This window comes from Sinocyclocheilus grahami, unplaced genomic scaffold (assembly GCF_001515645.1).
Source record: "Sinocyclocheilus grahami isolate Dianchi unplaced genomic scaffold, SAMN03320097.WGS_v1.1 scaffold546.1, whole genome shotgun sequence".
NCBI classification, from domain to species: domain Eukaryota; kingdom Metazoa; phylum Chordata; class Actinopteri; order Cypriniformes; family Cyprinidae; genus Sinocyclocheilus; species Sinocyclocheilus grahami.
The window spans coordinates 544,603-557,486 of record NW_015505725.1 but is presented as its reverse complement, the minus strand read 5'-3'; the positions used below and the strand labels follow the sequence as shown (position 1 = coordinate 557,486).

The following is a 12,884-nucleotide window of genomic DNA, read 5'->3' as shown; positions in this document are numbered from 1 at the left end:
CAAAGTGGGCGAGTGAGATTTTGATTGTGAGATTGCGATGAACTGAGACTATAAATGCAACGCTCTTTGCTGGCATTCTGCCATGCCAAACCATGCACGCAGCAGCCGCTGGCTTTAGCACTGTTGAGTCAAGTGCCAGTGGATTAGAGACCTGCTCTCCCGCGGGACAAAGTGGGCGAGTGAGATTTTGATTGTGAGATTGCGATGAACTGAGACTATAAATGCAACGCTCTTTGCTGGCATTCTGCCATGCCAAACCATGCACGCAGCAGCCGCTGGCTTTAGTTAAAAAATAACAGTGTTCTTGGAATGTTGATGCTTTAATAACAAATATTTATCGGGAGCGTGTATGCTGGGATTTCATGGGGGGAAAAAGTAACGTAACTAGTAATTGATTTGCAGGGAGGGTGGGATCTTGCTTTCAAAGCTAGCTTGCTATTGCTAGCCTTTCCGGAATCACAATTAATTAAACTCCCTGCATGTAGATCACCTCTGCTTGTTTTCTCAAGTTCCCGCAACATTACAACTAGATTTGTGTACGTGTGCTTACTGCTTACCTAGCAACCCATGTGTATCCTTGCTCAATCCTTTGTTGTTAGCGATGTAAAACCCCAGGTGATCCAGCTGATAAGGCGCTGGATTTTTGTAATGGTGGAATAAGATGACAAATTGGATAGTTCCTAGAATGGTCACTGTCAGGTTTGTGTTAGCAATAATGACCACACCCAGGTTTGCGGTCTGAACGGAAATGCTGGAGCTGGATGGTAAGATCATCCGGTCCCGGTCGTCCAGTATGACCTTTTGTGGGGTCACCTCAATATAAGAGCGGTGTGGTTTATCGACTACTATTGTTATGGTGTTGAAATATGTCCTCTGTTCTTTATGACTGCCGGCTGGGGCTGGTGCTCCAATCAGTGCACCGTTCACAGTCACGCCTAATGGGGACAAAACATACATATTCATGTCAAGGGTCCATATATAAATATTAAATGTTAATAAAATGTTCTGAATATAAAATCTAAAGTAAACTATGATATGGAATGACAGCTTACACAATTTTAATCTCAAAAGGTATAGTTCATGCAAAAATTAAAATGTAAATATTACATTTAGTCGCCATCATGTTTTTCCAAACCTGTATGAATTTTGAACATTTTGAAGATTGCTGGTACTCAAACAGTTAGCCATTGACTTCCATATTATGGAGAAAAAAATACTATGGAAGTCAATGGCTACCATCAACAGTTTACTTACCACATTCTTCAAAATATCTTCTTTTGTGTTCCGCATGAATAAAGAAACTGACAGGTTTGGAACAACTTAAGGGTGCATAAATGATGACACATTTTCATTTTTGGGTGAGCTATCCCTTTAAATTGGCCAAGAATTGTCACTAATGCAAAGCTCAATAAATAGCAACGCAAAAAGTTAATACTTGTAAAATACTGTGTTCAGTTGTTTACCTGAGTGTTTATGGTCAGTCACGAGTCGGAGAATGTGTCCTGGCTCCCCATTAATGTTGAAACACACAGTCAGTTTACTGTGGGGTACCTCCACCACAAAATGAGGGTCGCCATCAGCTAAAGACAGATAGGAAGATAATGTATGATACAGAAGATATCATTTAATCCATTTTTACTTGAATATGGACCATTTGTAGAACGTTGTGTGAATATATTTTATTTTTATATATTTTTTTTTCTTTGTTGCATGGAAGTAAATCAAATTATGCAAGTTTGTTGGTTATGTGCAACCCAAAGTCCCCTGTTAATTCTCACATTTAGCAAGTCTGATGTGTGGTTGTCCTTATGCAACATTTTATATGAGATCACAAATCATGCCAACAGAAAAGTGGCTTTTCAAAGCTTTCCGATTCAACTCAAATGGAGGCCAGTTTTACTTGTGATAAATGCATCTACCAGATTTCCTCCATTCAAAACTTGAAAAACACTCTTTGTGAATACTGCAGGCTAATTTCTCATGCACATCTTGCTCATGCACATATACTGACTGCATCAATGTATTCTGATGCTTTGTGCATACAACAAAATGCCAAACACTCTAACATACTTGCTACATAATATTAATGGTTGCCAGGGTGTTGCTATGCAGTGTTCTGAGTGTTTTAGTGCACTTTTATGAGGTTGCTAGTGCGGTTGCTTACTGTCAAAAAGCCTGCCTCCGTGTTTTGTTTTATTTGTTCGCTTTGTTTCATATTGTTTTGTTTGTTTGTTATGTTAGCATTACTGGCACATTTTACTTTTTTGTTCACTTTTTTTTCTTTTACTTTTATTTATCAATACCACTATATTTTCTTTTTTGGTTTTTAGTCACTGCTTGTATTGTTTGTATTCATAGTTTGGCAATATTGTGTGTGTGTTGCTATGCAGCTGTTTGTTTGTTTTGTGTTTTGTTAGCATTAGTGGCACCTTTTACTTTTATTTTTCACTTTTTTCTTTTACTTTTATTTATCAATATCAATATATTTTCTTTTTTTTGTTTTTGTTTTGGGTCACTGCTTGTATTGTTTTTTCTTTGCTTTGGTAATATTGTGTGTGTAGCAATCAAGCCAATAAAGTATTTTGAAAAATAAAGATGAAACTAATAAAGATGCACAGTTTGAGGCCTAATTCATATTAATAGGACAAAGAGTGAGGAATGAGTTATGCTCTGAAGTTTAATACTTGGGGGTTTGTCGAAATCCTGCCTTTTTCCCATCAGTTCCCAAACACAGGCATGTGAATTAGAGCCCATACACAACTCTCAGTAGCAATTAGCTGCATTCTGACGAGGCCCCTTTACCTGAACAAAACAAATTACAAGCCACCCAGTCGATGTGAACAGACACTACTGACACTTTCAACTACACTCACTCACATTCGCACTGAAATGCAAAGCAGATGTAGAAAAATTGAGAAATACCGGATGTTTTGGATAAGGTGACAGACTTTTTGGTAAGTTTGCTGATGCCACCTGGAGATAAATGGAGAACAGTGAAATCGTCAATGGATTGTTTGAGTCACCTTAATATTTTCAAGACCGATTGTGTTATGACAGTCATAATGATCCTAAATCTGATCTAAAACAAATGTTTTACTTTCTGTCCAATTTTAATAAACACACTTGTTGCCTTGGAGACTGCAGAAGTTGGCTTGGGCGGTTGATTTCTGTGCAGGCCCTGGGGTGTTAGACTGTTGTCATCTTCCGACAGCTGACTGGATGACTCAGCAGGGGGCGGTGCCTCGGTGGTCTCTGCCTCTTTCTGTGTCTGTGCTAAAGTTCCATCAGCCAGCACTTGTGGTTTCTCCACTATCATTTGTGTGAGTGGCGTGAGGAAATTATACGTTAACGACAGATTTGTAGTATGTTGTGTGTAGTTTTCCCGCTCTGCGCTCGTCTGGCTGCGCAGTCGTCCTTTTAGCCCGTCTTTAACACTCAGGTATCCCCACAGTCGTTCCACGTAACCGTTCACATTTGGACCCGCCTCCGCTTCCGCTAGCCGCCGTTCGGTTTCCTGCTCTCGCTCGTGTATTGACACGTCTTTCTCCAGCACGATGCTTCGATCGCTGTTGCTGGCGGTAACCTGAACATGCAACGAGTCTGAGCTGTGATTGGTCAGTTTTCCAGCTACAATGAGCTCAGAGCCGTTGAAGTAATTTGTGAAAAGGTTCTGGGTGATGTATTCCACAGCATCCTCAGAGTATTCCACCTGGATGTCAGATAACAATGGAGTGCCGATCTCATCGTAGAAGCTATAGAGAGATAGTAGGTGAAAGAAAGGCAAGAAGATGGTAAAGAGAGGAGAAAAGGAATAATAAGGTCACAATGCAACAGTTTTGCCTAAGATTGTGGGTTAATAAGTCATGTATTCTTTACGTTAAACTTGTTGAACTTTTAGAGTGGGGCCCAACTGTTAAGCCTTGTGTAAAATTTCAGTCTTTCAATGGCATCTCATGTCACTTTTGACCTTTAACCTTGACTTTAAGGGGGGTTTTCGTCACAAAATGCCACACGTGCTAACATACTTGCCTCAAATTATTAATAGTTGCCAGGGTGTTGCTATGCAGTTGATGTTCTGAGTGTTTTAGTGCATTGCTATATGGTTGTTTGGGTGTTCTGCTAGGGTGTTGCTAGATGGTTTCTAGGTTGATTGTTTACAAGTCTAAGTCAAAATAGCCAACCTCTTGGTTTTTGGTTTGTTTTGTGTACCACTGAGTTGTCTTGTGCTTACCTAATATGTGACCCTGTACCACAAAACCAGTCATAAGGGTCAATTTTTTTAAATTGAGATTTATACATCATCTGAAAGCTGAACAAATAAGCTTTCCATTGATGTATGGTTTGTTAGGATAGGTTTGTTAGACAATATTTGACTGAGATACAACTATTTGAAAATCTGGAATCTGAGGGTGCAAAAAAATCATCTCAAATATATTGAGAAAATCACCTTTAAAGTTGTCCAAATTAAGTTCTTAGCAATGTATATTACTAATCAAAAATTAAGTTTTGATATATTTAGAGTAGGAAATTTACAAAATATCTTCATGGAATATGATCGTCTCGGTTACGTACGTAACCCTCGTTCCCTGATGGAGGGAACGGAGACGTTATGTCGAATGACATATGGGGTCTCACTTGGGAGGCCAATCATCTCTGAGTTTAAGAGAAAACGGCAATGAAAATTGGCTAGTGGATTTTGCATACTTGAGCCACTCCCCATGCATACGGGTATAAATAGGCGACAGGTGAACGTGTGGAACGTGAACGTGAGAACGTGAACAAGAATGTGTCCAGGCAACAGCGAATGGTTCAAGGTTGTGGCATGGAGACATAACGTCTCCATTCCCCCCATCAGGGAACGAGGGTTACGTATGTAACCGAGATGTTCCCTATCTGTCGGTCACTACGAGTTATGTCGAACGACATATGGAGTCCATGGAAAACGCCACAACCTGAACACCATCTCAACCCTGTGGCACCGCAATTGTTGACAAGCCGTGGCGTGCCACAAAAGTTACGCTAAGGTCGTAACCTTCCCAAAGCCCCAGCGCAAATTCAGTGACCTTGGTACCGAAGGAGACCAACAGTGAGTACATTGCTGCTGGAGAAGGCCATGCTGCTGTTCCGTCCACAAAAAAGTTTTTGGAAGGGGTTTCAACCTTCAGTGAAAGATTGCTTCAAATCTTTCCTATTTGTTCTTGCAGCCTGGCAGAACGATGGGGAAGCGAGCCTTAAGAAAAAGGTTGCTACGGAGACCACATCCTACCCGTAGGGAGATGACATGTGGAGATACTGATATGGACTGACCCAGAGGGCAGTACTACATATGGAATGGTTCTCTGAGGCAGGTGCTACCTTAGAGTAGGGATGGAATAACTGCCAGGAGAGACTGACAGAGCGGGTCTGTCAAGGGAAGACACGGGTTTACAGAGAGGGAAAACTTACCGTGGAAGAATACACATATGGGATTACCCATAGGGAATCAAGCCATATGGACACCTAGCCCAGTACAGGGGCTGGCCAGGACACCGGGCATGCTAACACCAGTACTGGGCCTGGCGTCAGACTGCTCCACCAAGTCTGACTGCTGGGGGTGCTGGAGGATGCTTCGAACCAGGGTTCGCCAACTGGGAAACTCTACTGGGAGAAGAAAGGCACTTGCATCCCTGTCTGAGGGGGAATGGCACAGCAAGCGTGATACTGTGCCAGATCTTCCTGTTACCCAACACACGGGAAGAAACCAGCTCTACACGAAGGTTGTAAAACCTCACAAAGGTGTTAGGTGTCGCCCAGCCCGCAGCTTGACAGATGTCAGAGAGGCGCTGTGCCCCAGCGCCCAGGAGGCAACACTCCGAGTGGAGTGGGCTCTCACCCCCAGGGGGCACAGCTCGCCTTGGGATTGGTACGCCAAGGCGATGGCATCCACTATCCAGTGGGCCAACCTCTGCTTGGAGACAGCCTTCCCTTTCTGCTGACCTCCAAAGCAGACAAGGAGCTGCTCAGAGTTTCTGAAACTATTGGGTGTGGTCCACGCATATGCGTAACACTCTTACTGTACACAGCAACGCCAAGGCTGGATCTGCCTCCTCCGGGGGCAGCACTTGAAGGTTCCCTACCAGATCTCGGAACGGAGTGGTGGGAACCTTGGGCATGTATCCAGGCCGGGGTCTCAGGACAATGTGAGAGTAGGCCGGCCCGAACACAAGGCCCTCTTCACTTACCGAAAATGCTTGGAGGTCCCCGACCCTCTTGATGGAAGTGAACGCCATCAGGAGCGCTGTCTTAAGAGACAGAAGCTTTAGCTCAACTGAATCAAGCGGCTCAAAGGGACCCCTCTGAAGTCCAGCCAGGACAATAGAGAGATCCCAGGAGGGTATCAGGGGTGTCCTAAGAGGATTCAACCTTCTGGCACCCCTCAGGAACCTAACGATCAGGTCATGCTTTCCCAGGTACCAGCCATCCACTGCATCGTGATGTGCTACGATAGCAGCGACATACACTTTCAAGGTGGAGGGTGACAGCTGTGTGCCAGTGCATCAGGGAATAGTACAACTGGCAGTGGGAGGACTTGTGGGAAGCAAACAGGCCCACCTGAGCTTCCCCGAATCGACTCCAGATCAGCTGAACTGTCTGGGGATGGAGTCTGCACGATTCAGCTCCCCCGGAATGTGGACAGCTCGCAGTGATTTGAGACGCGTCTGACTCCCGAGAAGGAGATGGCGGAGTGAGTTGAGACATGCGACGTGATCGTAGACCGCCGTGATGGTTGATGTGCGAAACAGCCACAGTGTTGTCCGTTTGGACCAACACGTGCTTGTCCTGCAGCAGCGGCCAGAACTGCCGCAAAGCTAGATGCACTGCCAACAACTCCAGACAGTTAATGTGCCAAAGCAGTCGAAGTCCTGCCCAGGACCCCGAGGCTGCCTGCCCGTTGCACATAGCGCCCCAGCCTGTGTTGGAGGCATCTGTCCTTACAACGACATGCCGCGGCACTTGTTCTAAGGGCACCCCGGCCCATAGAAAAGCAAGGTCCGACCAGGGGCTGACTAGGCGGTGACACATCAGTGTGATGGTGACACGATGTGTACCGCGGCGCCATGCCCATCTCGGGACTCAGGAGTGTAGCCAGTGCTGAAGTGGTCTCATATGAAGCAATCCGACCGGAGTGACTGCGGCTGCGGATACCATATGCCGTTCGTGGGTGAGACGTGCCGTCTCACCCCATACCGAGATAGATTTTCTGTACGGGGAGAGCTTGCTCTTCTCTCGGTTGACCTGAATCCCCAACTGACTGAGGTGCTGAAGCACCAGGTCCCTGTGATCGCACAACTCCTCTCGCGACCGGGCCATGATGAGCCAATCATCGAGATAGTTGAGGATCCTGATGCCCACTTCCCATAGTGTGGCAAGTGCGCCCTCCGCGACTTTTGTGAAGACACGGGGGGACAGGGAGAGCCCGAAGGTAAGTACCTTGTATTGCCATGCCCGACCCTCGAACGCAAACTGTAGGAACGGAGGAACAATCGAGACATGAAAGTACGCGTCCTTCAGGTCGATCGCTGCAAACCAATCCTGGGCTTGAACGCATTTGATTATACGTTTCTGCATCAACATTTTGAACGGGAGCTTGTGCAGGGCCCGATGCAAGACTCGCAGATCCAAGATAGGTCGAAGGCCACTGCTTTTCTTGGGTAAGATCAAGTAAGGGCTGTAAAACCCCTTCCTCATCTCGGCTGGAGGGACCAGCTCGATTGCATCCTTCGCCAACAGGACAGCAATCTCCTTGCACAAGACAGAGACATCTCGGACTGCCACCGAAGTCTCGAGAATGCCATTGAACTTGGGAGGTCGCCTGACGAACTGAATCGCGTAGCCGAGTCGAACCGTCCGAATGAGCCAGCAGCACGGGTTGGGTAACGCAAGCCACGCTCCCAAACTCCGTATGAGTGGCACCAAAGGGTGTCAAAGACAGTCGACGTACCTGCAGTGGGGCAGCGATGGGGAGTTGCGCTGGGTGGCCCAGAAGGCATCGCGCTCTGAGTCATCACAGCAAAACTCCCCCTGGGACTGGCCAGAGACGCGTGGAGAGGCGTTGCTTCTCCGAACTGCGAACTCTTGGCCACTGGCGATAGGGGGCGTCGTGGGTGAGAGTGAGGAAGTGGTGCATCGCTCACTGTCGACCTACGAGCATTGCAACCCGGAGGAAAAGGAAACTGCTCTTTCTTTGAAAATGTGGTCACGCCAACGGCGGAACAAAAAGAAAAAGGAACAAAGAATTCTCCCCCTGGCCCTCCTCTGGGGGAAAGAGCAGCACTGACCTCGCAACCTCCTGAAGAGCAGTCGCCCACATCTCCGGGTTGCCCGTGTCAGGGCTGCTTCGTCATCTTCTTGGAGGACTCAGCGGCTGGGTGCGACACAGGGGGCACCGCTCTCCTGTGTGGGGCTCGATGCGCCGGCCTCGACGTTGTCTCAGCGCGAGTGGAGGAAGCAGGAGGGTGCCCATGGCAACAAGCAAGCTGAGGCACGGCCCGCGACAGAACGGTGGCAGCTGGAGGATCACGTCGGGGCAGGATGTGCTGGATGGCCTCAGTCTGCTTTTGTACTGCTGAGAAAAGTCCTCGACAGTGTCGATGAACAGGCCAGCATGGGAGATGTGAGCATCGAGAAAGCGTACTTTTGTCGATGTCCACTCTTCCGAGGGACCGCGCCGTGACTCGGGTAGGTGCTACCCTCGGGCATTTGTTTTAGCGCCTTGGCTTGGTGTACTGCAGGATAGCCATGGCATGCAAGGCAGGTGCAGCTTGGCCCACAGCACTATAAGCTTTGGCAACGAGAGCCGCCGACAGCTTACAGGCTTTGGATGGGAGACGTGGACAATTCCTCCAAGTGGCGGCGTTTTGCGGGCACAGGTGCACTGCAACCGCTCTCTCCACCTGGGGAATGTCAACGTACCCCCTAGCTGCCCTGCCATCGAGGGTAGTGAGGATGGAAGAAAGAGACGAGCGGCTTATGGCCGTAAAAGGGGCTGTCCACGACTTCGTCACCTCTTCATGCACATCCGGGAAAAAGGAACTGGAGCAGAACGCGGTTGTGAGCCATGCTCCGCGCCGAGAAACCAATCATCCAGCCGCGAGTGCTCAGGGCTGGGCGGTGTAGACACCTCCAACCCGATGCTCACAGCTGCCCTGGCAAGCATGGCCTACAGCTCTGGGTCCAATTCGGCAGTGGTGACAACACTCGAGGGGGGCAGCCCCGTCAAATCTTCATCCTCACAGGCTGATAGCCAATCCCCCGATGCTGCAATCGACATCTCATCATCTGGCCGCCCACCGAATGACACGCTGGGACCGCTGCGAGACGGCCCAGCAAAATCACCCGGCAGATGCACGGGACATGCGCTGCGGGAGGAGTGAGAAGTCCGTGGGGCGTGGCCCGGCGGAGAAGTTCTCACTGTAACCCTCAAATCTCCCAGGGCACTAGCCGGCGGTCCTCTGTTCATGGCAAAGATACCAGGACGGGTAGTGATAGAGGGGTCTTGTCCACTCGCCTTGAGGAGAGAGAGACGCGATCGCAGCGATGTCATGGTCATATGCCTACAATAGACGCATGAGTCATCCACGAGCGCCACTTCAGCGTGCTGAAGGCCCAGACACTGAAGACAGCGACCGTGGCCATCAACAGAGGACAGGAAACGACCGCATCCAGAAGGACACAGACGAAATGGTATCTTGAAAAAGATGCGAATCGTCCATGATTTGCTCTTTTAGAGGAAAAACTGCTCTTTCAGTCGAAGCGCCCAGGGGAATCACTGCTGCAGGGACACCGCTGTACTGCGCCGTAACACCAACCAGGAACAGCCCTCTTTCAACACAAAGATGAATTGGCTTTGTAGTGAAGAACATCAACTACTCGGCTCCGAAGCAAAAATCTGAAGAGTGGACGCAGCTGTCGCCTATTTATACCCGTATGCACGGGGAGTGGCTCAGGTATGCAAAATCCACTAGCCAATTTTCATTGCCATTTTCTCATAAAATCAGAAATGATTGGCCTCCCAAGTGAGACCCCATATGTCGTTCGACATAACTCGTAGTGACCGACAGATAGGGAACTTTACTTAATATCTTATGATTTTTGGCATAAAAGAAAAATCAATAATTCTGACCCATACAATTTATTTTGGGCTATTGCTACAAATATACCCCAGCGACTTAAGACTGGTTTTGTGGTCCAGGGTCACATATAACATTGCCCTAGGCTTTTTCAGATTAGTAGCAAATTTAATTTTATTTAATTTTATTTCCACCTGCCAATGGCCAGTGACTTCAGAAAATGTACCAGCCAAAATTAATGAATTAAATTAGAATTTATACAATAAAAAATTTACTGGCCAATTGTTGAGTTACACTGTTTCATATACTCACCAGAGATTTTTACTCTCATTTGGTAATTGGCGAGCATTTATTTTAGGCCCTGTTATCTGACTCAAATCCACTGATGATACTTTAAAATAATACTTATTTTTACTTATACTCTGAAGTACTTTTAGTCAGTTTTGAAGCTTCATGATGTTCAAAATAACATCTTAGACATTCTGCTAAACTTCTCCTTTTGTGTTCCACAAAATATATAAGACTTATTGTTTCAGAACAACATGCGGATGAGTATATAATGGCAATGTTTGTTTTTGCCTGAACTTACCCTTTAATCAGTTTATAGACTCACAAAAGTATGTAGTTAATGGTGACCACATGTTCCTCACCCTTTGAGCATGACTCTGGCATCTGCATCCTCTGGGATTCTCCTCATGGTTCCACAGTTCTCCAGGGACATCCTCTCCAAGAGCCTGTAGTCCACGTCATCACCCATCCCAATTGTGAAGAGGCAGAACTTCTCCTGCACTGCTGCTTTGGTGTTGCCAATGATGGCTGGACTCTGAACTATGCCAACTGTGGGCCGCCCATCGGTCAGGAAGATTATGAGTGACACGCTGTTGTGATGGGACTCTTCTTTGCTAGAGAGGTAGTCAATGAGTAAGGCCGAGCCTGCCTGAATGCCACCATTGATATCAGTGCCTGAGAAGATTTTAAATGAAAGAGGAAATGAGTTCAACAAAAATTTAAACTGTCATTATTTAATTATCCTCATGTCATTCCAAATCAGTCTACCAACAGTTCATAGTAACCACATTTGTCAAGCTCCAAAAAAGGACAAAAACACAATAAAATACCATAAATCTAGTCCATTCAACTTTTGCAGTTGACTATTTCTTTTTTGTCCTATTAATTTATTCATGAATATGTTAAAAATCCAATTAATATATTCTGACTTTAATACATCTCTTTTATTATGAAAATGTTTTACTTTCGGAGCTTTATGTGTGGCTTCTTTGTACAGATTCTTCAGAAATATTTCTTACTGAACTCCATGGAAAAAAATAATACTATATTATATATATAACATACTATCTATCTATATATATATATATATATATATATATATATATATATATATATATATAGATAGATAGATAGATAGATAGATAGATAGATAGATAGATAGATATATAGATAGATAGATAATTCTGTAAATTTTGTATTATATACTATTATAGTACATATATTTTGTTATATTTTCAGTTTATGTTTTAGTAATTTTGCTATGTGCTTTTGTCATTTTTAATTTTTTTTGTTTTTCTGAAACATTTCTATTTAGCTTTAATTTATTTTCATTTCAGGTTTAGTTTTAGCAGTTTTAGTACTTCAAATTCAAAGGCATTTCTTATTTTCATAATTTATTTTATTTCATATTTATTTCAGTTAAAAACAACACCGTGAGTTCTTTTTTTTATTTTTTATTTTTTTTTAACTGTTGCTTTAAATTATTTAAATATGATTAAATTAGGTGGTTTGTGTAGCAGGGTGTGTTCAGGAGTGTGTAAGATTTTCTACCTCCAGTGGGTGAGATCATGTAGATGAATTTCTTGGCATCACGTATATTGTTGGGTGTGACAGGCACAAGTTTGCCCGGCTGCCACACACGGATGCGTTTGGAAAAAGTGACAAAATTGAAGTGATCATTGGGCCGCAGCTCGCGTAGGATCGTGAACAGAGCTTCTTTGGTCTGCATGAGAGATATTAAAAGAGAACTATTGAACACTGTCATTTTGCTGTGAGATGGGTGTGTGTATCTGTGTGTCCAGCTATGAGATCACAAGGACCAGCTGTGAAAAAAACTGGATCATAATATCATTCCCTCCTTCAGAGAACAACACACTGCAACTCTGAAGACAGAAATGCTGAATATAAATTTCATTGTAGTTCATTTGAGTGTGGAGAACTGATTACTTCAATCTGTGTCGATGACAGAGTACTTACCTGTCTGATTTTGGTTCCAACCATGGAAGCACTGGTATCAATCACAAATACAACATTCTTCGGCACGACAGGCAGGTCTTTGGGGGCAAAATAGTGTACAAAATGTCCATCTAGCACCTGAAAGAAAGCAGATACTTTTACAGCCATTTAAATAAACTGTATGTGAGTGTGTGTGTGTGTGTGTGTGTGTGTGCACAAGAAAGCAATGAGCTCAGTGTGCTGGAAGAGTATGAAGTCTTCAGTGACTTCATCACACTCTGAATGGACTTCAAAAATGGGAGAAAAGAAAAAGCATAACAAAATGAAATGAAAAGGGGAAAAAAGTGAAATAACTGACATTTCATAGTTAATGACAATAAATAACACAATTATGTATAATTATTAATAGATTATATATATTTTTGCAATACATTTTTGTAGTATTTACTGCTTTAAAATTATTTCTTAATTTCATTATATATATATATATATATATATATATATATATATATATATATATATATATAGTGC

General features: G+C 44.6%; 1 protein-coding gene across 1 annotated transcript in view; it reads right to left on the bottom strand.

Annotated features, from left to right (window-relative positions):
* Positions 1-420: 420 nt before the first annotated feature.
* Positions 421-12,884, bottom strand: part of LOC107555826 (inter-alpha-trypsin inhibitor heavy chain H5-like) — a 16,907-nt gene continuing 4,443 nt past the window's right edge. Inside the window, exons 7-13 of the mRNA XM_016238736.1 lie at positions 12,375-12,491; positions 11,949-12,120; positions 10,760-11,072; positions 3,124-3,752; positions 2,923-2,973; positions 1,464-1,580; positions 421-935 (exon numbers count right to left, since the gene is read on the bottom strand). Coding sequence (XP_016094222.1) covers positions 547-935; positions 1,464-1,580; positions 2,923-2,973; positions 3,124-3,752; positions 10,760-11,072; positions 11,949-12,120; positions 12,375-12,491 — 1,788 coding nt within the window. The 3' untranslated portion in view covers positions 421-546. The remainder of the gene's footprint in view (positions 936-1,463; positions 1,581-2,922; positions 2,974-3,123; positions 3,753-10,759; positions 11,073-11,948; positions 12,121-12,374; positions 12,492-12,884) is intronic.